The sequence below is a fragment of the Taudactylus pleione genome, unplaced genomic scaffold (genome assembly GCF_031769625.1).
Source record: "Taudactylus pleione unplaced genomic scaffold, aTauple2 ptg000040l, whole genome shotgun sequence".
Taxonomy (NCBI): domain Eukaryota; kingdom Metazoa; phylum Chordata; class Amphibia; order Anura; family Myobatrachidae; genus Taudactylus; species Taudactylus pleione.
Window position 1 is genome coordinate 33,921,560 of NW_028284442.1, and position 25,046 is coordinate 33,946,605.

Genomic DNA, 25,046 nt, shown 5'->3' on the forward strand with positions numbered 1-25,046 from the left:
ACAGGAAATGCTGTTTGTGGGGGGTGGTCGGGCGAACGCAGGCGTGCCAGTGTGTTTCTACGCCGTTGCATGGGCGTGCATAAATTAGTCCCTGCGTTACCTGACGCCTCCTGAGGTCTCATAGCTTGCGCAGAAGTGCGCAATTCCTGAGTGAGGTGTAGGCTTCCTTAACTGTGCGTATAGGTGGTCCAATGTTACCGATTGTTTTGCTATGTTGCCCTAGTATATGGATGTAAGAGGAAGTGGGTGTCCTTATGTCAGGCTGCGTACGCAATGTGAATGCACACATTTAAATAGCACCGCTGACATTAGCAATGCAGTTGCGTGCGCATAAGCAGAATAGCATTCCTTGCTGAATCAGGCCCTATGTGTCCAGTTTGAATGCTGCTCTCTTGTTTACGTATGAACCTGGCCAAAGACTTTCATTTCTTCCTTTTCCCTTTTGTTTTTATTTCTTCAGATTCAAATAGAAAACAAAAACAATTCCATGTGGGGAAAGTAAAAAAAAAAGTATTTGCACCAAAGACTGACATGTTTTCTCTGCTTCATATACAAAGAAACAAACTATTGTAAGGAAAAAAAGTATGCATGTGCCCAAGCCCTGGCTTTTGTCCTTTAGAAAACTGTGTACACTTCAAAATGCCTTGCTAGTAGCAAAAGACCATTTTTCTCCAGAGATGCTGGATAGTGCAAAAGAGGATTTTGTGTGCTGTCAGTCATGACACCTGCTAAGGACAGCCTTTAGGGAATTAAGCTTGTTCCACTGCAGAGCAAAGCATGGCAGATGTTTGTTAAGAAATTAACTCAGAAGACACTGGATGTCGGTCGTGCATTAGAGGGTTGGATATGCAAGAAAGCAAAAGTGTAGCTGCTCTTTAAATTAAAGGAGTGTTGTTTCCTTGCTTACAGTCTGTAGGCTCTCATCTATCCTTCTCCCCCGCTTGCCTAGTGGACTGATCCACTTAATCCTTCTGGTTGCTGTGGTAGCAGTGAGGATTGGGCTGCTACAGCAGGTAGGGCATATAACTCCTTGCTGGATTGCTGGCATCACATAGACCACCAGCCTTTCAGGTAGGGGCACTTTCATTTCTGTTAGCTTTTGAGCAGATCAGGTTACGGAGAGTGTAACAAAAGTCATAGTGGCTGTTGAAATCTCGAATTAATAAGTGTTTTGTTTCTAACCTATTAATGCTTCTGCTGGCTGAGTAATGTTTGTCATTTTACTGCTTGGATTAGTAAGGCTATATAATAGGAGTTACATCTTCAATTAATTTTTACTTTAATAATAGCAATTGTGGTTAACTATTGATTGAGATTATGATAAACTGCAAGCTGAAAGTGCTGTAAAACTACCAAGGAGAACTCGGCCTCTAGTCTTTTCTAAAAATTATTATGGGAAAGTGGTAAATAATTAATAAGTGGCAAATGATGATATGACTCAGACTTGCAATAATTTAAAGCATCATGTTCCTACAAATCCACCTAGGTTCAGGAGAAAAGTCTGTGTGGCTTTAGGCCTCAGCCCCCAAATATGGTGACACCTTAGGGACCATAAAGTATATGCATGTATAATATACTAGTGTATGTGTCTATATCTATAATCTTTACATTTATGTGTATATACACACTTACATGTGAATATATTTACATACACAAACACACATTGGGTTTGAGCAACGGTATTTGGAAGTCTTAAGGCAGAAATACATAAGCAATAGGCAACCATGGTTTTATCTGACTGTTCTTCTATTGTGATATCCATGCATGAATAATAAATGCATACAAATCAGGAGGGCAGTTGCAGATCAATTTAACTGGGAATTTCAACCTATTGCAGTTTTTTTTAATGAAATGTATCAGACAAGAACTCTGTGGAGCAGAATATTCTAGTTTTGTTACACTGCATCACACCTGGTAATACATACACAAGCTCAGTGGTATAAAGAGCAAAGTCAGTGTACTATCTAGCAGATGGGGAGGAAGATTGTATGGTCGTTTTTTATTGTGTTCTCGGCAAACGGACAAGTTCTTTAGGTTCAGTCCATCTAAAGAACTGTGCGGTCTTTTTTGTATAAGAATGGTGCTGCATCACTCTTACAGAGTTCCAAACATTGAGTTGAGTGAAAGTCATGGTGCATAAATGTTCACTAGATTAGTCACTGCACATACTTTTTTATGGCCCCATTGAAGCGATTGTTTTTTTTATTTTTTTTATTCTGAATTCTAGTCTTTTTGTATAGTGTAAATTCACTCAGGAAGTAGTATTCTTATTAGCATAACCTATACCCTAGGAGAAAAATGAAGTGTGGTGAAGGCGCCATTCTGATTGATGTAGGGGTGGGAAACGGAAGTCGAAGAGAAGCCATCAACATAATGATCCGTGTAACTGACAGATGCAAGTTTAGCTCCTGTGAAAGTACAAGAAGCTGACAGTCTGCTATTAGTGGTATGAGGGTGATTTGGGAATAGGTGAAGTTGCCAGTGTCACTGACTGGACAAGGAAGGATTGCAGTAAGTAGTCAGGACTTAAGGTGCCCATACATCAGCGAGTGTGTTTGGTGAAGCGATGGGAAATGCCGGCGTTTCCGGGTGGAAACGCCGACCTCCCACCATCGGTGTTCTGCGATCTGTCGCCGGATCGCAGATATTTGTCATGTTAAATGTCGGCGATTTGACGATCGCGATCATTTTTTAATCGCGATCGTCAAATCGGCAACATCCAACATGTTGGATTTCTGCGATCCTGCGATGCCGGGTTGCAGGATCGCGGCAATCCATCGCAGATGGATGGGGCCCATTATGCTGCAACCCGGCATCGCAGGATCGCAGAAATCCAACATGTTGGATTTTGCCGATTTGATGATCGCGATCGTCAAATCGCAGACATTTAACATGACAAATGTCTATGATCCGGCGACAGATCGCAGAACATCGATGATGGGTGATCGGAAGTTTCCGATGGGCGATTGGAAATTTCTGATCACATCCCTGCATCGTGACAATCTGTCGCAGATGTATGGCCACCTTATCAGTCACTGATGTATGGCCACCTTAAGAAAACAGGCAAGGTTTTAAAATATATTTTTTATCCCGGAAACACCCTTTAGAGGGAAATGCAGATAACAGATTAGAGCACATATTAAACAGAAGAGGCAAATATGGCACAAACATAGGAATGCAAGACAAACCCAAGCGGAAAGTCACATTGGACAGGTTCACTAGTATAAAAAAAAATTCACTTTAAAGCTGGGTACCCACCATATGGCGGTGCTACTTGGCGATGCGATGTAACAATACATTGTGCGCGCTGTACATACTGCACAATTCGGCGTACGACCGCGTCGCTCATTGCATCTTCCCATCTTCGACGGATCGGGTGTACACACTACACAATAAGTAGGATAGGATTTGCATCTGAATAATATATCGTACCATACATCGTATGGTGTGTACCCAGCTTAAGTTTTATTGTTGCTTCCAATGTCCCAGTTTAATGATGACCAATTTCATGGTGCCACTGCTTTTGTTCTACATAATGTATGGGATGTGTATGTTTTGTTCTGCGGGCCATATTCAAATCTCAGCATCTGTTATTCTGTGCATATAGAAAATAGCCGAATGCCAATTCTCCTTATCTATTTAGTTTTCAATATCTGTTAGTATTCCATATGCCGTGTGGGTTAATATTTATAAATGTTTACTAATATAAACAAAATAATACACATTTAATCAGTAACTTCAACTGTCACAGGACAGCAGTGTATTACTGTCTAGAGTAACCTGCACTGTAAGTTTATTTATTATCTGTTTCGGCCTCATTCCTCTAAACATGTTTTGTTTTTTTACTCACTATAGGCCTGATTCAGAGCCACTCGCGAGCGCACAACGCTCGCAAGCGGCTTGATGTTTGGCCACTGCGCGTCCGGCGTGCGCGAGCCCCGCCGAGCGACTGAACTTCAGTCGCTACGGGACTCGCTAGAAGACGGAGCAGCTGTCGATGGTGAGTGACAGCTCGCCCCGTTTTGTAGGCGGGTTGGGGGGATGGCTGCACAAACGCAGGCGTTCCCTTAGGGAACGCCTTGCGTTTGTGGGAGGACCTACTGACATCACTAGTGACTAGTCACTAGTGATGTCAGTAGTGGACTTCCTGCTCTATTAGAGCAGGGAGTCCACTCGGGCTTGCAGCAGCCAAGACCCTACCCCAGGGTCTCGTCGCAAGCCCGATGTGTTGCGATAATCGCAACCGCCTCCAGCCCGCTCGCGCAAGTTGTGGGTGGACACCCACAGCTTTGCGAGCGGCCTGGAGACAAAATAAAAACAAAAACGCCCACAGAACCCAGCGAGCGGGTCTGAATCAGGGCCTATGAACCTAGTTTACAGTAAATAGCAGACATGGGATACTTTGAGCATGGAATTTCACTTTAATAGGACCTAAGTAGGGGAACAAACTAGAACTTTGTAGTCCCCATCGTAAAATCTTGGGGGCCCCAATGCTTCTAGAGAGGCATCTCTCTTTACAGTGCTTCTCTGGAGCTTTTCTTAACATTGCCTATAGCACAGCAGAATGCACATACTGAGCTGAACATGAGGCAAGTTCAGTGCAGGTCTTGATACAAGGGGGAGGCAGTGCCCCATAGCAGTATTATGTTGTATGCCGTGGCTGGGTGCAGGGGGGGAGGCTTGGGCCCCAAAGGCAGTTCGGGACCCATAGCATTTGTACTCCCTGCACCCACAGTAGTTGTGCCTGGGATGTAGTCAGCACCTGGTTAGCACAGAGTGGAATTCCCTAGTTGAAGTGGGCTGGCAGAAAAAATGCGTTAAAGGTAGAAAAACACAAGTAGAACTACAAGTCCCATTAACTGCTTGGGCATACAACAGTTGAATACCTGCAACTGATAGAAAGTATTTTTTCAATGGTGTCAGAGGTCTTTATTTGCTAATTAACAACCACTATTTTTTAAAAATGTATTTTCTAAATCCTCTGGGATTTGCTTTTCTTCAAGTAATAGGGTTAAAAAAATATTAAACTTGTAGGATGGTACAGTATGTGTTCCTCTAGGATCAGCAGCAAAAGTAATCCTCTTACATGGGGAAAAAAATAAACTACAAAAAAAAAACAACATTTTTTATGGCAGAATAACATACAAATCCTATGGCCAAAAAGAAAACTACAGATTGTAACGTATGCAGAGGTTTGCATATCGGTCCAGTAAAAGATGAGAATTGTACAAAATGGAGTTTGTGCTTTGCTGGGGGCTCGGTGATCTTGGTTTTCATAGATGAATATGTAAGGGTTTGAGTCCTTGGTGTTGCTATTGCAGAAGAATGGAGTGTTTGTGCGATGGAGTGTGGAAAATCCATTGACGTGTAATTGGCACTTAGCGGGATATAATTATTATTATCAATTAAACACACACTTGGTGACTTGTTCTCTTTTGTGCCCTTTTTTTAGCTTTATTTCTTTCCACAATGCCCTTTCCTTCAGTAGCGCTGGAGGGCGTTTAGGTGCACCATTGTTGTTTTTGAAGTCTGTTCATTATTACATACAATAAAGCAATATATCCTTTTCCACTTATTAGATGATCCTTGCTTAACTTGAAGAAACCTTCATATAAGTCACCAAGGAGCTCTGTGACAATATAAAGACACAAGGTTTTCCCATTTACACAAGATCATTTCTAATATCCATAATAATTTACAGTAGGGGGTGCTGTGTATACACATTAGCATAAATTGTGTATTATATGTCACCCACAAGTATGTTTTTGTAACTTATAGTATATAAAACTGACGATATTTGTAGCTAAACGGCTCTATTTTATTTTATTAGGAAGTTGAATTAAGGAGGAAACGGAAAGAATGCGAAAGCTTAGAGCAAGAAGTAAAGAAGAAGCAGAAGAGATGTGAAGAATTGGTAAGGGAACCGATGTGGTTGATAATCTTACAATCAGTAGTTTGATTTCAGGTGCTTTTAACATTTTCATTCCTGTTTACCAGCTGTTTGTTGGAATAGATATATTGTTGGAGATTGAGATTGATCATCCTATAAACTGACTGACAGCGAAATACACATACACTAAAATCACATAGTGGTGTTCCCTCAAATATCGTGTTTCTATATAGTCTAAATCTGTGTTTTTCAGTTAGTACATATATAGCCATTATATTAATTAGGGACATTTGAGGCAGTGGTACTATTGATTGACATTGTGATGGTGTTTTGGGGTTTTTTTTTATAAGAAAGTTTATAGTTTATTTTGCTGAAATCACTGTGATCTAAATGGTCGTATTGTGCTGTGTATGCATAATGACACAAACATCATCCATCCCCATACAGTCAGAAACCGGTTAGTGATCGGAAACTTCAAATAATTAGCGTGATGTCTGAGATGTTTTAAAAATGGTGTATACATATTGGTTACAAAGGAAATATATTAGAAATCGGAAAACAATGTGTAATCTTAATTTGTAATTTTTGTTCGCTTTGAGCAAATGTGTGCTCACCTGTCTTCAGAGTCTGTACATGTGACGTGTGCTCGCCTGCCCTTGCTGTGTGTGTGTGCACGCACCTGCCTGCAGTGACTATTCATGTTAGATGTTTTTTTTCTCTTACTCTCTTTTCCTCATCCTCTACTGCCAAGTCATCTGATGAACGCCGAGTTGCCCCAATTAATTGCTGATGTATGGGCCTTATTATACAAGTAGATCCAGTTTTTCTGCAGAATATAATGCCCAGACTCCAATGTAATAACTCCCATTATGGCTTTTGCTTTTAAGACTAATTTATCACAATTAATCATCAAGTGGTGTTAGGAAAGCAGTGTGGAGAGTGACATAACAGTGTATACCGGCCCACTTCAATCGCTCAATCAAAAACTAAGTAACTCAATACACTTACTAATTGCAGAAGACAACAGAAAGTGTACAGTTCTTGCACATACTGTATAGCAGAGGTTCCCGAACGTGGTCCTCAAGGCTCCCCAACAGTTCAGGTTTTAGAGAGATCCATCTGCTGTATAGGGATGCCAAATTTGTGTACCGTATTTCCTGTCTGAGGCAGGAATAGGACAGGAACAGCAGTGTCTATTTCTGTTATTGTACCTCATAGACTTTTGCAGAGTACATTTTCTAAACTAATTCTAATTATGCACGGACTGAGCAACTAGCTCTTTCTCATTGGGCCTCATGTGGGAGACCAAATTGGGTGCAACACGTTGCTCCGTGTTTAGACTCAAGAACCAGATACTTATTGTCCTAGATATGCAGCTAATTGGATTTTCACTGATATCATTGATCTTAGTTATATTCTTGTGACTACAGGTTGTCTTAAGCCCATAATAGTAATTTAGGTCCAGTTCGGTGAATGCACAAGAAACACCTCAGCGCTAATGAGCCAGTGATTCAAATGCCAGTGCAGCAGTGTTAAAAGAGGTGATTGCCAACCTCACAAGCAAAAACAATAGAAGACAAAAACACTGCGCTCTGATATTTATGTTGGGACATAAGAACAACACATCAATGTATTAAAAGAATTTAATGCTTAAATTATAATAATAAAAAACAAAGATACATGTATAAACACAAAGATAAATATGAAAATTGTAAAAATTGATAAATAATGAATAATGAGCGAGCCTGCTAGTAGCTCATAACAAACAGGAAATTACCAAGCATGCAAATGTAGGAGTTGATCAGGCTCCCAGATCTAAACACACTCTCCTGTGAGAATAGCTACACCATATACCTGTGCAGAATGAGCTGTATAATGCTGTAGCAAGTGAATTGTTAAGGCACTGGTGGAGCCTGTAGCCACTGATAGCTATCCCCAACAATGTATCAATAATGATATTAGTGGAACCCGTTGAAAAAATGCCAGTTTTGTATCACAGTCACAAGTGATATAGCCAATCTCAAGCGTGATTAATGAGGCTGACCATATGTTCCCGAAGTTGAGCCTGTATATAACATGTAGAAAAGTACCCTATTGTGCAATAAACAGTCACGCAAAGTTCTGCTGGGTACTTAAATATTTAGGCTGTCGATAAGTACCTGTAGATAGGGACCATGCCGTCCTTTTCACAAAGGAAATAGTAACTGAAAATTACCAGTGTATTTCAGCAAGATGTGCTAAGCATTGATGTCCGACAGGTCTGCAAGCCGCTTGTTGGTCTCTTATTCGGCGTCAGCAACCGTCCTGTGCTTAACCGCCGCCGGGACCTCCGTCAGCGGCCACGTGACCCGGATCTGTAACTGGAGTGGGCCCATGCTTGTTAATTTCCTGTTTGTTATGAGCTACTAGCAGGCTCGCTCATTATTTATCAATTTTTACAATTTTCATATTTATCTTTGTGTTTATACATGTATCTTTGTTTTTTATTATTATTATAATTTAAGCATTAAATTCTTTTAATACATTGATGTGTTGTTCTCATGTCCCAACATAAATATCAGAGCGCAGTGTTTTTCTCTTCCAGTTAGGTGAATAACCTTTATGTAGACAAAGGAAGCAATGTTTTATTCTATTTTTTATTTCTGACACACGAAGATGTGTTTTATCTTTGGAGAGATGTAAATAAAGAAGAGCAGGTTTGTTAAAGACAGTTGTAATTTATTTTAGATATTTAGCTATGAGGTTGAAATACAATAATAATCACTCTGTATATGGTATTAATATTGGGGCTGTTCTTCTCTGAAATGTAGGGCACCTTAATAATAAATTGTTGAGAGCTGTAAAGCTAAATGGCTCTCAGCTTCTGCAGCCCATAGGAATATAGGATGCTGCTGTTCATGTTTACCTACAGTACCTGTCCTCACATAGAAGGAAGGGATGAGGACCTGCACTACTGCTATTTTCAATATCGTATTCAAATGTTACAGCCACAACCATAACAGTAAGTGAAATGGCCTTTTCAATAAAGCAGAAATATACGAGTATGTGATGCCATTTATAAAGCCTCTGTATACTGATTATCTTTGCCATATAAGCTGCAGTTTGCATTGGTGACTCCATAAAACTAGGCACCCCTTAGTTACGAATAATTCTAAAGAATTAATAAAAACAGTAATTTTAGAGGATGGTTCAGTTGGAGTTGAAGAGCACAGGGAAGTTGGTCATGGAGCTATTCATTTCAGTGCGCTGTTTAATCCGACTATTACAAATTAGATCTGAGAATGCTGGTACTCGCGACTTAACCTGGGTGTTTAGTCGTGAGAACCTGCATCCTCTGACTAAAGTGCTGGCTGGGAGGCTGTTAGTGCCGCGATAAGCCGGAAAACAGCTTTGCGGCCAGCACTTTAGTCTGATTTCTCCTCGCACCCTCAGAAGGGTGCGAGAAGAAATCATTAGTCGACCTAACAGCGTGCTGAATTGAATAGCTCCTGGACCAACTTCCGGCGCTATTCAACTCCCGCTGAATTAAATCGCCCCCTATAGGAGAAATGCACTAGTTGTCAGTGTTAGCTTATTTTGTAGATGCAATATTTACTGAAAATTATCAATTTTCTGATCCAATTGAAATATAAGTAGTGAGCACCCTCCTTACACCACAGCCAAGTTATATTTCCCAAATCTCTGGAATGTGTTTGTTGCTGAGTGTGTGGGTGAATATTTTTGAATAAACTCACACAAATACACACAGTTTCTTTTAGTCATCTATGTCAGAAGACTTACTGATATATTATTCTTTGCTACTGGATGCAACACACTTTTTTTTTTTTCTTTTATTAATACTCATTAATACCATCCTTCAAAACTGTGTTTTATTTCCCATAGCTTAAGTTCCTGATTGAGATTTGGGAATAGAGTATGATAGAGCGAGTAACTGTACACCTTGGTAATACCATGTTGCGCTGCAGGTGGGGCAGATGTAAAATGATTTACATTTGGGAGGGGTGTTTCCAAACTGAAATCTAATTGCAGTATAAAAATAAAGCAGTCCAGCATTTATGGGTTACAGGCAAAAGCGACTAGTATTTTCCCCATATGCAAAATAAATGTTTGCATTTGCACCCCTCGCATTGCTACATGTCCAGGAACACAGTTTCTTGAGATCTAGTTTACCCAAATCTGAATCGGGCCCTAAGTTTTAGAAGTGTTGATTTGGTTCCAACCATTTCACCATTTAAAATGTATAGGTCTCAAATAAAATACCTAGGGATTAGTATACATTCAGAGTTAGGTAAGTTAATTATGTATCTTTGATAAATAAAATACCAGATAACTGGAGATTTCTCCTTCTCTCATTGGATTGGATGGCATCAGTTTCCCTAAATTATCAAATTCTGTCCAAATGCTGTCTGTTTATTTAACCAAAGTGGATATTTCCTGCTACTCTACTTTGTTTTCTATTTTTATAAAATGTAATTAGAAACCGAAAATTTAATTTGCTAAATTTAAATTGGGGTAAAAGGATGGGAGTAGCTGATTTGTTACATAGCTTTCTCGCATGCAGTTTTTTCCCATTATATTTTGGTTTGGTTACGTAGAAGAACTGTCTACAGCAATTGGATCAAGCCTTATCAACTCCTTAAGCGCATTGCTCCATCAACCCTAAACAGGTTGTTCCCCCTCATATTATGGGCGGTATCCAATTAGACGCGATAAGTCATGTTTGTGCGAAAAGTGTTCACCGGTACTAACTTTTCACACAAAATGCGTTACGTGAAATCCTATTGCCGCAGTTTTCACATGTGCAAATTCTTCATAGACAAAAAGCAGCGAAAAGATTTCAACATCTCAGAGCATGTCAGGACTTGGTTCAGTACCCTTTGGACCGCCCCACCCTCCGTAATGGCAAAACAGGCAAAAATATTTTTTAAATTAGTTAGCCAATAATGACATGCACAGTTTTAGGGTGAAACAATTAAGTGTTGGAAAATGGGTTTATAGTAGTGGGTCTGGTATTTTGGGGAGGGTGTCTGGATGGGAATCAGTATGCAATGCTGGCTTCGGAATGCCTCCTGTCACAATACCAACAGTGGCATCCCGATGGTTGGTATCCAGACAGGTTCAGAACCCTTTGGACCCCCTTTCCCCCCCCCCCTGCGGCTATCAGGACGGCACCCCGGACTCACCTCGCTCGGGCACGCGTCCTCCTGGATTCCATCGGGATTAAGATGGGTGTCAGTATTTTGACGCCTATCTTAACTCCCTTGTCGGGATTTCAGCGTTGGCATAGAGACTGGCGACCTCTTGACTACATCCCTCTGGATGGTTCATGTGTGTTAAATATCACAGTTGGCTGCACCAGCTATATTTAAAAAAAAAATGTAAACGTGCTCCAAAATGACACAAAAATATACTTACATCCATTTTAATGTAACCCTAATTTAAATACAGCATTTATTTTGACAAAATAATTTCTTTCTATCGCTTTTTCAAATAATGCATATAACAGCTATTTGACTTTACGAATCCTAAATGCACCTCTATATTGGCCCACAAATACCCCTCTATATTGTTTTCCTTTGTCAGTTTGCCTTTTTATGGGGTGCAGACAGATTTCCCTCATTTCTGCTGTACTTTTCGCCTGTTACACCACTGACCGTTTTCGGGCGATTGCCACTTTACGTCTTTTAGACTAGGATAGTGCGAAAAATGGGAGCGCGCATAGGCAAAACATGTGAAATAATCGCACCAAGAGCCCCGAAGTTTTCGCATTTTTGCTACTAATTGGATATAGCCCTAAATCCAATGTTATGTTTAAATATACTTACATCTCTTGGATTACAATTAATACTAAATTCTCTAGAAATCCAACAAACTCTAAATATCATTTTACATATTGATACTTTCATTCGCAGTCCACATCCCTGCAAGAAATTCGTTTTCTAACTATTAATAGAGCTTATGGGGTCTATTTACTAAGCAGTGTTAGGAGAAGTGAACAGTGATAAGGTGCCAGCCAATCAGCTCATAACTGCCATCTCACAGGCTGTGTTTGAAAAATGACAGTTGGGAGCTGATTGGCTGGCATCTTTTCACTTTTCACTTCTAACACTGCTTAGTAAATAGACCCCTATATATCATAGAACCATCAGAGGCACCTGGTGGAAAGGGAGTCTGGCCCTTGTCCAAAATGAAAATTTTCTAATGATTTATTTTTCCACGATTTTTGGGACAGAGCAAAATTGGAGGTTTTTTTCGAACAAACTTATGCTATTTATATTTGTTCCAAACGTATGCCATTTATTTTTGCATTACAACTACAGTAAGACCTTTGGCTTTGACAATTTTACAAATTGGACACTTTATTCTCAATAAAAATCTATTGTAACACCACACTACTAAAACTCACTCCCTCTGTCTGTCATACTATCTAACTCTCTCCAAAGATTCAATCAGGCTCTCCACAATAAACACAATAAAAGTAAATATAAAAAACATTTAGACATAGAAACTAAACAAATCACAAAGAAGAATGTAGAACAAGAAATGGTAAATTCAACATGAAACCCCATGTATTTACAGTGACTAAGATCAATTGCATAAATACTGCTAATTGTAACAAAGTGAATTGGAGGACAGCCGGCTTCAGTGCTGTCATGGATACATATGCTTTAAGTACCATCTCTGCTATAGCCTACCCAGGCGGTGGACTTGGTATTTTGTGGGTGTGATAACTACAATCTCTTTATCTGGAGCAATTTAACATTCACCAGGTTTATGGATTTTATCTTTTTGATAAATGGACACATGAATGTCTGTGTTAAAATTAGTGGTTTGAAGACTCAATCGCTAGAAATAATATTAAATGGGATTTGATATTGCAGACCTTTTCACATTTCTGGGCATTGAAAACATGAGAACAGGGATGTGTATCATGAGGCACCATCATTCAGCTCTTCCTAGGTGTAAGGGAAAAGAAACTGAGGAACATTCAAAATTGCTGTGAAAGATTAATGCTTTTTACATTGCTGGTGTATGTAATATTGACCAAAATTATGTTTCTCTCCAATAGAATATATTACTTGTATACAAATGTTTACCATTATATGTGTAATGGAAAAGAGGGCCTCAGGCAACAGAATGACTAGGTGCCGCCTCTGCTGAAACACACATTCCATTATTTTTATATTTTACAAAAGACAGTATAGTCATGGGAAGTGATAAGTGCACCATGTCTGGTTGTATTTTTCTTTTTATGTAATTTTTTTTTAAACAGCAATATATATGGGGAAGCAAAAGGGGGCACAGATTAAGGAGGGGACAGGTTTGCTCTCAACAAGACGACATGAAGAAAAAGTTCAGTAACAGGTTCGGCAAACAGAAACCTACCCCTGGATGTACTTTAATTTTAAGTCTGGCATGCATGGACCTCTAACGAAGTCTGGTAGATGTACTAGGCAGTTACTTGCGTAATAATAATTGGTTTCCCCTCAGCAAGATGGCATCAGTTAGTAGCAGATCTGTAAGGAAGACCGGTTACCACTAACACGTTACATGCAGCATTGTAGAAATCAAAGAAGAAGGGATGTTTGATACCAATATAAAATAGAGGCATAAGTACAGCTACATCAGAAATATTATGTGGGTTTCCTGGCGCATCCATTCCCTAAATTTTTAGTTTTATATTGGGCTTCGTACCTATGTGACGTAACTAACAAAGTTGCCCAGATTACTTACAATTCTCATTTTTATTGCCTTTTTATTTTTTAGATTGGTCACACAAGCGTGTCTACTAAATAGTGTGCAATATGCTGGTATTTGTCATTTGGTTCATGTTAAATAGTACAAATTAAAGCTGCTTTTATTTTATTCAGTCTTAATATATTATGTGTTATGTTAATGCAGTGTAGGATTTACAGTGATTAGTTTCTCCATGATAACATGTTGTAATACTGGTTTGTCAAGCACATGTAATGTTTCAAACCTTATGTGTTTTGTGTTCTATTTTATCATGTTTATGCCTGGAGAAGGGAGTTATCACTTGAAATTTTGCATTTGTCCTTTGCAATGACACATATGGAGCCGTATTCAATATGGGAGCAAAAAGTCCGTGCTGGACTTTTCGCTTCACATCGGAGATTTTCCTGGGATAAAGTATCGGGCGCGTGCCTGCTTTATCCCCGTACTCAATTTAAAATCAGCGAAAACGGGACCCGGTGAATTGAGAGATACGAAAAAAATAAAGGGAATTTTCAGGAATTCATTGTAGGACCCCCCTAAAGATGTCCAGACATGGGGGTACCCCTGTTTTTTCCTGCAAAAGAAAGTCATGGTTTTAAATTGCCGCGGCAGATGTTTTTTCCCGACATTGAAGAAGTGATGCAGAAGAGCACGGTTTACATTTTTTTTCTTTTTGTCACCCCAAATTTTTCATTCATTTTTTTGGGGTGTCCCTATGTTTTTTTTAAATGTTTTTTTGACAGTTTATTTTTAAATGACATTCCCAGGGGTGCAGGGTATTTTTATAAGCCTGCACCCTTAAACCCCAATTCTGCATTTTTTTTTGCCATGTAAAACATGTGAAAACTTATCCCCGTTTTCTTTCAAAGACTTTTCGAACCTGCGAAAAGTCTTTGAAATTGAATACGGGGATAATTGAAACATGCGAAAATGATGTCATCGGTGATAATTTATCGCCGATTTCGACTTTTCGCAGCCTAATTGAATACCCCCATAGTATAGTACTTTGTTAGTAAATGCATAGTACCAATTATATGACTCTCTATCCAAAGCACTGCACTGGATGCAAACAAGTAGGTATTGATAATGTAGTAGGGAATGTCTGCCCCAAAGATTCTAATACAGCCACTGTTGGGACACGCTAGTGCCTGACAAAGATTTACCTGCATGGAACAAGAACTTATGTCGTCAGAGAAGTGAGTCGACTTTCCTAGTATGTAGAACTTTGGGGTCTAGAGGTGTTGGAGTCCCACTAAGGTCATAGAAAAAGTGTACCACCTGCTTTCAGAATCCCATGGAATTCATGTTTCAGCTTTTAGGTTTTCCTGGTTTATACTCTTTACAGGCATCTGTAGAAATCTTTGGCAAATTAATCAGTTTGCAAGTACAGTATAGTGCAAATGCCAACTGTGTCAGCTAGTGCTTTGAGCCGCCCCTGTCGGGCATTATTATATCAGACATGTCCCGCTCCATCCGGTCACGAGCTGCTAGGTCGCAGTGTCGTTGCTTTCAATGGGGCCCGTCCCGGAAATGCCGGCTTTTAATTGGTCTGGGGGAGTGGCACCTAGTGCAGCAGCTGTTCCTGCCCAGTAGTCTGTCACAAACAGCATGGTGCCAGAGACTAGTTGCAGCAGAGGCTATGCCCATTGCCGGTAAGTACACCCTGTTTTACTATTACCATAAGCTCTGATAAGTGGTACGGTCTGTGCCGGCACATAGCCACTGCCTATTAGTGCCCCAGTGTGCATTGAAACTCTGCCAATTTCATTCTCTTACCTGTTTTTTCCTTACTAGTTACTTCAGTTATGGCATTACTGCATATAATCACATTTATCTTTTAAGATTAAGAGCCTGATTCAGAGATGGGCGGAGTAGCACAGCGGCTGTGCTAATATATGCAAAAGCTAATCTGCTGCTGCGTTCCAAGACGCAGCGTCGGATCAACTGTGTGACCGTTGGACATCTAAGTAACCTTCAGGTTACTCAAGATGTGCGGTAAGATCACGCTGCTGGGGCCAGTAGAGCTGCGGCCGTCACAACCACGTTTTCTGGAACGTTCCCCATCACAGTCCCCCAATTCCAGCAGCATGTAAATCTTGCTGTGGCTTTGAGACACTGCAACTGAGGTGGTGTAAACAGATGTACACATGCGGAGTGCGGCTCCTGTGCATGCGCAGATATGCAAACATCAGATATTTACGAAATATAACATTTACGTAAATCTCCGAATTAGGCCCTAAATCTTTTCACATTACTGCAGTCATACATTCTATCATTAATAAATATACTAAATTATGTGGAGTGCCAGTTTCCAATACACATCATTCACTTAGGCAATGCCTAAACAGATTAATAGAGTGATTTGGCAGCAGCAACCCATAATGTGAGTCTTTCTCAAACACCAGAAAAATGTATATTTTAATATTCGCAATCATAGTGTCCTGAACAGTATACACCTTTATTTGTTTTCATATTTATTATACAAAAATAACCCTCACTTTTTTATATGAAGAGCCTTGAAAACCCTAGTCAGGCCATCTGATTATTTTTTTTTCAAGTGTAATTAATGAACATATTCTCTTATAACAGAATGTGTGTGACATGCCTTCCATGTTTTCTGTGCAGGAGCCAACATTTTTTCAGTTCTCTTAGCTCTCTGTAACATTATCAATGTCAACCCAGGAACAAATCTAGACATGAATGCAAATGTTTAATTATTGCAAGCTATGCCTGCTGGAAATAAAATGTGAAGATGAATATTAAAATGGAAATGATAGGCAGGTACAGACCATATTGGTGAACGAGATTAGAATGGAGTTTTTACCATATTAATACATGTATGCTAACATTTCAGCATGAGATTTTGGGGTAGCCAATTTGTAAGATTACATATCATTCAACCAATCAATTTACTAAAGATTATTGTCTTCACTACAAAATTGAGGTACTCTGTGCCTTATACCTCAGTGGTGGCACTATTTCCTTAGTGAATTGATAGGCTGGGTTCCATTGGCACATCCCATACAATGGCTGCCTCAACTGTGCGTAGATATAGGTGCACTTAGCATACAATGGATTAATGAGATCCTAAGGAATACACAATTAGTTTCTCATGCCCAAAGTAAAGCAAAGCAGCTTTTGTAATGTATAAAACTCCATTTTGCATAATTTAACCTTATATCTGCTTTCTCTGTTTAATCGGGAGCAGGAAATCCAGATTGAGGAGGTTCAAACAAAAAATGCATGCCTTGTGGAAGAGAATTCAAGACTCTGCCTCAGAGTAAAGAGGGCAGCAAAGGTAGCACTATTTCTGAGACAATTTAGTCAAACAATTAATTAGATTCTGGCAGTATTACACAATTATTTTGTATCGTAGGTTGAATCTGAAAATGCTGACTTGAGGAGACACTTAGTTGAGGTGACTGAGCAAAGAGATTCTGCTCTTAAGGAAAGTCATCGATTGCAAAGCAAGCTGGAGAACCTAGAGCAAGTGCTGAAGGTTGGTGTAACGTGACATTGTTATTTGTTCTAAAATATCAGTTTTCTCATTTCTCTCACGTAGGCAGTATAGGAACCATTCTCTTTAAATACATTGTTGACTTATGTCTAGTCTGATTTTTTTTTTTTATTTCATATAGACCTCTGATTTTACATTATGCACTGTTTTTTTAAATTAATATAAAGAACATTTCTTTTCCTGAAACACACAATAAATATATAATATATATATAATATATGCAAAAGCTGATCTGCTGCTGCGTTCCAAGACGCAGCGTCGGATCAACTGTGTGACCGTTGGACATCTAAGTAACCTTCAGGTTACTCAGGATGTGCGGTAAGATCACGCTGCCGGGGCCATCACACCCACGTTTTCTGGAATGTTCCCCATCACACTCCCCGAATTCCAGCAGCATGTAAATCTTGTGCTCACTATGTCCATATTCCTGATTTATTATTCATAATAATATATATTTATTTACTTTTCTTAACCCTTTTCACCACTTAAATAGCATACAAACCACACAGAGTTCTTTATTGCGTCTTTCTGTCATCCAGTTGAGGATGCTGCAACCATGGGGTGCATTTAGTCAGTAGGTCGGCATTTACAATGTTGACATCCATAATGTTGACCGTTATGGCGACATTGTTAAAATGACAACAGGCAACGTGTTGCCATTCTCAGAATGTCGACATTAGATTTGTGCTGCGGGGGTGGTCAGGTTTTGGCTGCTTGGGAGGGGGGGTGGTTAGGGTTAGGCACTAGAGGGAGGGTTAGTAGTAGGGATTAGGGATTGGGCCGAAATACTCACCGAAATGCTATAAAATCACAGGTTGACCTGGAAGTGACGTTAGTCACCGATGGGCCACCAGGAACGATATATGTCGACATATCATGCCACAACCCCATGGGGTATAGTCCAGGAGTTGACATTTCAATTTTGATAAATTTCTTAAAATTCTGTATCCCCTACCATTAGGGATTTTCTCTTTAAATTATGTGCACAGGACTGCCTATGGAAATGTTATGTTATTTTATTACTTTGTCGTTTATTTCTGTAGATGTAGATCACTCTGACATGACTGCTGCGGTAGTGGCTTTTCTATATAACGCTCTCTGCATTGATAACTGTTATTGTATGCCTTTCAATGACCTGGGATATATACACAGACTGTATAATGTGGATTAATGTGTGGCTTCCTTGTAATGGAGAGAACATATATGTGCCACTTACTGTGAACTTCACCTGTAGCTACAATGAGAACATATTCACAAATCATGCAGCACAAGCAGCTGTGCAAGCTACCGGACAAAGGAGGGCATCAGAGTCTAAGGCTGGGTACACACTAGACGATGTGTACCCAGCTTGATATCTTCAGTGACGGGAGCCGGCATCAGTAAGTGCATACACACTTGCCGATGCGGGGAGCAACGACAAGGGCCATGCTGCATTCGGCAGCATGGCCCTTGCTAACGACATCCCCCATCGACCTTGCATGTAGGAGCAACGGAGGATGTCGCTGACGATGCGCGGGAGTGTGCATTGTCAGCGACATATTGAGTACACACTAGATGATGTGCCCAATATGTTGCTCCGATCGTCTAGAGCACAGGTTCTCAAACTCGGTCCTCAGGACCCCCAACAGTGCATGTTTTGCAAGTCTCCTCACAGAATCACAAGTTAAATAATTAGCTCCACCTGTGGATCTTTTAAAATGTGTCAGTGAGTAATGAAAACACATGTGCTCTTGCTAGGTGACCTGGAAAACGTGAACTGTGTGGGGTCCTGAGGACCGAGTTGAGAACCACTGGGTCTAGTGTGTACCCAGCTTAAGTAGAACTGTTGATGGCTGCCAAAAGTGACTTATAACTCTTCTGTTTTATTACTTTATAGACTGTTGGTTGCCAACGTTTGAGCATATTGGCTAGTCCACAGTATGCAATCTTTTTATATCTGTACACATATCACAAGTTATTAAAAGATAGAGAAAAAGCCATCATTGTTAACTGTTGCATTTTGTTACATTTATATGTTGTTCGCTATATTGGGTACCCCCTTTTGATTACTACTTAGATTATATCCTGCCTGCTCGACTCTTTCCCCCATGGTCTCTTTCTCCTGCCCTGACCATGCGGTTTCCATATACAATGTCTCCCTTACTTCTGCCCTTGACTCTGTTGCCCTGATTGTTACTTCTCACCATCGCAATGCCACACCTCAATCTTGACATTCAAAATGCACCAGATACCGCAAAAGTATTCACACACCGCAGAACGTCAGTGGAGGAAATCATACACCAATGCCAACTTCCTCCATTTCAAATTTATGATCTCAAACTACAACTTCCTACACCGTCACCCCTCATCTCCCCTCTTCACTGTCGGCCCTTGATTATGCTACCCACTTTATTATCTAAAATTTATGCAATAAGTCAGGACATCACATCCCACGAGACCCTTCACACACCATCCCATTGTTTCCAAACCTGCCTCTCCCCATCCACTTCACCATCATTGACTTCTTTCTCCCCAGTATCCGGAGATGAAGTCATGGCCCTAATACAGTCCCTCCCCTCCATCCACCGCCCTCCTTGACCCTATCCCCTCTCACCTCCTCCACTCACTCTTTTCTGCTGCCTGTTCCCATCTTGCCCATCTCTTCAATCTCTCCCTCTACATTCAAGCATGCCCTTGTCTCCTCCATTCTTAAAAAACCCTACCCTTGATTCTGACATACTCTCTAGCTACCACCCCATCTCTCTCTTCTCCTTTGCTTCCAAATTCCTTGAGTTGGCTACAACTGCCTTTATTTCCTCCAACTCCCTGCTGGACCCACTTCAGTCTGGCTACTGCAACCTCCTCTTATCTGGCCTCCTTAACTCCCTCCTGCCTCTGCTACAATCTGTCCTCAATGCTCCTGCCCGACTAATCTTTCTCTCCAAACACACTACATCTGCCTCCCTTCTGCTATAAGCCCTTCACTGGCTTTACTTTAGAACTCAATTCAAACTTACACTAACTTACAAAGCCCTCCTCCAATATTTACGCCAGTGACATCTCTGTTCACACTCCAGCCCATCAGCTTTGCTCCACCCATAAATGCTGCGTCTCCTCCCAGCTGATTACTACCTCCCACTCTCGCCTCCAAGATTTTGCCCATGCTGCTCCCCACCTTTGGAACTCTTTCTCCCCTATCAAATGCTCCTCCTCTCTACAAAATGTTAAATGGTCACTCAAGACCAACTTCTTCATCACAGCCTTCCAGCTCTCATCCTAATCGGCTGCCTCACGCTCCTTGCCCCCTCTTTACACTGTAAGCTCTCACGAGCAGAGCCCTCTTCCCTCATATGCTTTTCCTTCCCTCGCTTCTTCCACCATATCCTCTCCACTGCTTACAATAGCACCCAACCCTTGGGTTCAGCCGCCCTGCTGCTTATTTGAGCATTTGAACATTATAGCTGCGTAAAACGGCTAAACTCGTTTAAAGTCCTGATTAGGACGATCAAACAGCAGTTTGGGTGCCCAAAACGAGGACTTATCACAACTTTCTGCTCACCACCTCAGAAGAGTGTGAGCAGAAATGCCAGCGGCTGTCGCGCCCGCACGGAACGACAATTGAATTGCTCCGTCAGGTGCCCATTAGTCAGAGGTGCCGGTGCAAACAATTGAATTCCCACCCTTAAAATTCCAAACTTGTACCTGAGCCTTCTATTCCCCTAGTTCCAGTGTCGAGAGATGCTTGTTTCAAAGGGTGGAGGTAGTGCAGAGAGACTTGCTGGATTATCGAATCTTGACTTGTATGACCCAGACTTGAGGCTCTCCATGACATCACATACACGTGGAAGCTGTGTATGTCATCTGTACAAGATTGCTCCTGACCGTATAGCTCCATTGTCTAACTGCCAGTCTAAATTGGCCTACACAGTAGAGCACCGGTGCTGTACAGCGCAGGTGCCATCAACGTTTTACCAATCCTTATTCAGCTATGTGCGTTGCTCAGAATGCGGCACATGCCTCAAGCCGCGTACTCACTAGACGATAAATTAGATGATTTGAACGATATGGTTATCGTTCATCGTCCGCAATATCGTCCAGTGTATATGCCGTCAACGACTAGCGATGCATGCTCCCGCTGGTCGTTGACATCTTTCATCGCCCGTACTTGAAGGGCAACCTAGCGATATCGTCAGGTTCTGCAAGTACGGGGATGAGGGAGGGTGACGTCACTGAACGATATCGTGATTGATATCGTTCAGTGTGGGTGCTCAATGTCGTTAATGGCATTGAGCACATCACTGCCGGAGAAACACTAGGCTATATGGCTCATGGAGCTTATCACCTAGTGGATACCCGCCTTCACAAAGAGAACATCAGAGTAATTCTATTGTAGTCGCAGGATTCTTGACCTGTGTGTTCTAGCACATTTCTCTCTACACTTTGTTTGAATTGTCAGGTAGAATATCCCCTGACTTTTTAATCGGACTTTGTTTTCCAGCACATGCGAGATGTGGCGGAGAGAAGGCAACAGTTGGAGAAAGATCATGAAGATGCTGTAGTAGCTCTACATAAAAGGCAGGATGAAGTAAAACGTCTCCAGCAGGTACAGTATGTTCCTTTTCCTTTAATTAAACAGCCTCTAACCACTTGTGGACATTTATATGTATGTATCAAGCCCAAGGATTATTAACCAAATAAAATACCTAAATTCCTGCTTATGTGTAAAGTTGTATTCACATACAGGGGAGCTGTATCAAACCTTGGAGAGAGATAAAGTACCAACCAATCAGCTCCTGGCTATCCTTTTTCAAACATGGTGTGTCAAATGGCAGTTGATTGGTTGGTACTTTCTCTCTCGAAGGTTTGATACACCTCCCCCACATTTTTTTTTTTTTTTAGTTGTGCAAAACTAGCAACACACAGAGCATATATTGTATAGATCTGACATTCTGAACAGTTCTTTACTTCTGTGTCAGTCAATGTCACATACGTCCTCATTTGGGTTGTTGGCTGACTCCTTTTATTGGACGGGTCATTTTTAATCTCATTTTAACTTGATTAGACAAATGTAAACAAACTGGACAACAAGATTTGTATGTGTGGCCATTACATGTGTATATATATATATATATATATATTGCAAAAAAAGTATTTATTTTCTGACTTCAGGCCCAGGTTGAAGCTAAGAAGGAGCATGAAGGAGCAGTCCATCTTCTGGAGGTAGGGAGTTCCATATGTTATTGGGAGGAAACATTCTGTTAGTTACTTGAATTATCCATGTTACAAACATTTAGGGGTCAATCTTATTCCGTGCGTAGGGTGTGATGTGCCGTTGCAACTGTGTTGAAACATTGGCAACCGACCAATACATCGCAGCCCGACTCGACCCTGAATTTGCCAAATTTTGCTTGCAGCCCCATGGGGCTGCAAGCAAAGTTTGGCGAATCCGGACTTGCGTAAAGTAACTGGCGAGATAATTGCACAGGATAGGATTGACCCCTTAAACTGCAAATTAATTATATTTTTGTCAGTATTACTAACACATTGTCTCTTGATTTTTCATGCTCAGAACACTTTGGATTGTTTGCAGGTACTGTCACAAATTGACATATCTGATCATCATTATTGGCTGTTATGTTCCATAGTTTGATTCTACCTATCCTTTCATGTTTTAGCTGTAGAGGATTGTTACTATTATGCAAAACATTGTTTTATATTTTGTATTCCCAGTTTTGTGGAAAGGTCCTGGGCCTAATGTGACAGAACTGCTGCACTGGCACTCTGGACATCATTTCCTTTGTGGTTTTCTTATTGTGTATATTAATCGAATTATTTACATATCACAAACATTTATAACATTTTACTATGGGCTTATGAGATAGTGTGGGTGGGAACAGCTATAATAGGGGGGGAACCAGTCCTTTAGAAATGTAAATCTTAGAAAAAGCTTTAGCTCAGGAGTGAGACAGAAGCAGTGGATAGATGACTACAATTTTGTATAGTAATATAAGTAATGTAATGGTCAACTGTGTTCCCTACTACAAGACTACTACTATTGACATCTCTCTCTAACTCAGAGAGGATTCTTGCATCTACATACAATACAAAGCTTATGCTAGTGACCGCAATACAATTTGGATAGCATTCTAGCAAAGTATATACAATACAAACCATACAGGGAGCATTTTAGTGATAGTGACAACTAGAGATGAGCGGTTCAGTTTTGACTATGTTCTTTTCGCCAAATTAGCGCAAGATCAGATTAGGTCGGGTTTATCTTATTGGCTATCCAAAACACGTGAGAGCCGGATAGCCAATATGATGCCGAGTAAAACCGAACCACTCATCTCTAGTGACAATATACAAATACAGGAAGTTTTAGTGACAACTACAGTAGAATGACTAACTCTGATTGCTCTGCAATGCAGCCTCCCTGCCCATCTCTGGTGACTGTACAATACAGACTCTGGTTCTGTTTTGGTGATAGCTATTCATCTCTCCCTTCTCCTTTCCACGCCCTCCTCTGTTTGAAGTACTAGGAGAAGTTATGTTATATTGGGGTTTATAAAAATACATCTGAGACATCCATATTTGGCAGCAGTTGGTTGGTAAAGCAAAATCAGATCTATGTACTTTCAGTTTTCCTTACGTTTGTCTCCACAGTATGGTTGGTTTTTGTTATGTCCATATATCTTGGTTCATTTTGGGCCTGAGCCTGCACTTCCTTGTGCCCTAATTGAAGACTGCTTTACGTAATATTTGTTTCTAGCCAAATCCATTCAATTCAGCCCACCAAATTTCCTATCCTTATTTCCTTTTGTATTTAGTTTGCAGTACATAGTTACTGCTTCTATAAGCTAAAATGTCAGGTCCCTTCTACTGAATTCTAACATGTAAACAAGAATTTGATCCTATGTTTATAGAGAGAGTTTTCAAAATCGTTCAGCATCCTAACATATGGAATTCTTGCCTTCCTATCAAAGAAGGACACCTTTACTATTGATGTAGTGAACCTATTTCACCATCCCGCAAACCTTATTTGCAAAATTGCTCTACTTCACTTGGTCCTTTTGCCACCTGACTTTTATTGCCTGTTTGATTTTTTTTCTCTCAGGCTAAAGTGAAGCTTTTAGAAGAGAAATGCCGCAGTCAGACAGAGCAGTTTAGTCTCTTGTCTGAGGAGCTAGAGAGATTTCGTCTGCAAACTGGAAACATTGACCTCCTCACATCTACCTTGGGGACTTCTGAACTGCCTCCACCTCAGTGTTGCTCAACCCCTGGCCTCACTCCAGTCCAGCAAGATCGAGGAGGTGACTCGTCTTAACTGGGTTTTGTGGGATAAAGTTATTGTAACTCCGTATTAAGGGTGCATGAACTGCTTTTGTTATTGAGATCAATTATATGGTTAGATATAGCTATGTGAACGTTAATTCCTATTATTTATATTGGTGAGTGCTTGAATATGTTACTCAGTATATACTCTCCTCAAGATGTATTTAATAGCAACATAATTGACATCCGGTACAACAAACGCACAAGGAAAGGAACCTTATTTTGCTTTTGAGACCCAAAATTGAATGCTAAACTTTTTACAATGTTACTGCATAAAGATTTTTCTTATCTTAATTTTGAGTTATCACTTGGTCTCTCTAGCTAGGATACCCAAATGGTTTGCCATGCTCAGGTCTAAAACCGATTTCCTTTTTTTTGTGCTTGGTACACACCTAACTGACATATCGGCCGACCGTCACGCCAACTGAGCAACCAATTTGGTAAGCATACACACTTATCAATTGGCCGCTCAATGGGCCTGATTCAGAGCCACTCGTAAGCGGCAGCTCGTATGCTCCGAGCGATGTTTGCGCAACTGCGCATGCGTACGGATCGTTATACACATGCGCGAACCAGTCAGTGCGGCCGAAA

The 25,046-nt window shown here is 40.6% G+C and overlaps 1 protein-coding gene across 2 annotated transcripts in view; it reads left to right on the forward strand.

Moving 5' to 3' along the window:
• Window positions 1-25,046, forward strand: part of TSPOAP1 (TSPO associated protein 1) — a 352,001-nt gene that overhangs the window by 247,004 nt on the left and 79,951 nt on the right. For both annotated transcript variants that reach the window (XM_088455323.1, XM_088455314.1), the window contains exons 7-13: window positions 5,831-5,914; window positions 16,836-16,925; window positions 17,004-17,126; window positions 21,622-21,726; window positions 22,293-22,343; window positions 22,693-22,713; window positions 24,238-24,433. In XM_088455323.1, coding sequence (XP_088311449.1) covers window positions 5,831-5,914; window positions 16,836-16,925; window positions 17,004-17,126; window positions 21,622-21,726; window positions 22,293-22,343; window positions 22,693-22,713; window positions 24,238-24,433 — 670 coding nt within the window. The remainder of the gene's footprint in view (window positions 1-5,830; window positions 5,915-16,835; window positions 16,926-17,003; window positions 17,127-21,621; window positions 21,727-22,292; window positions 22,344-22,692; window positions 22,714-24,237; window positions 24,434-25,046) is intronic.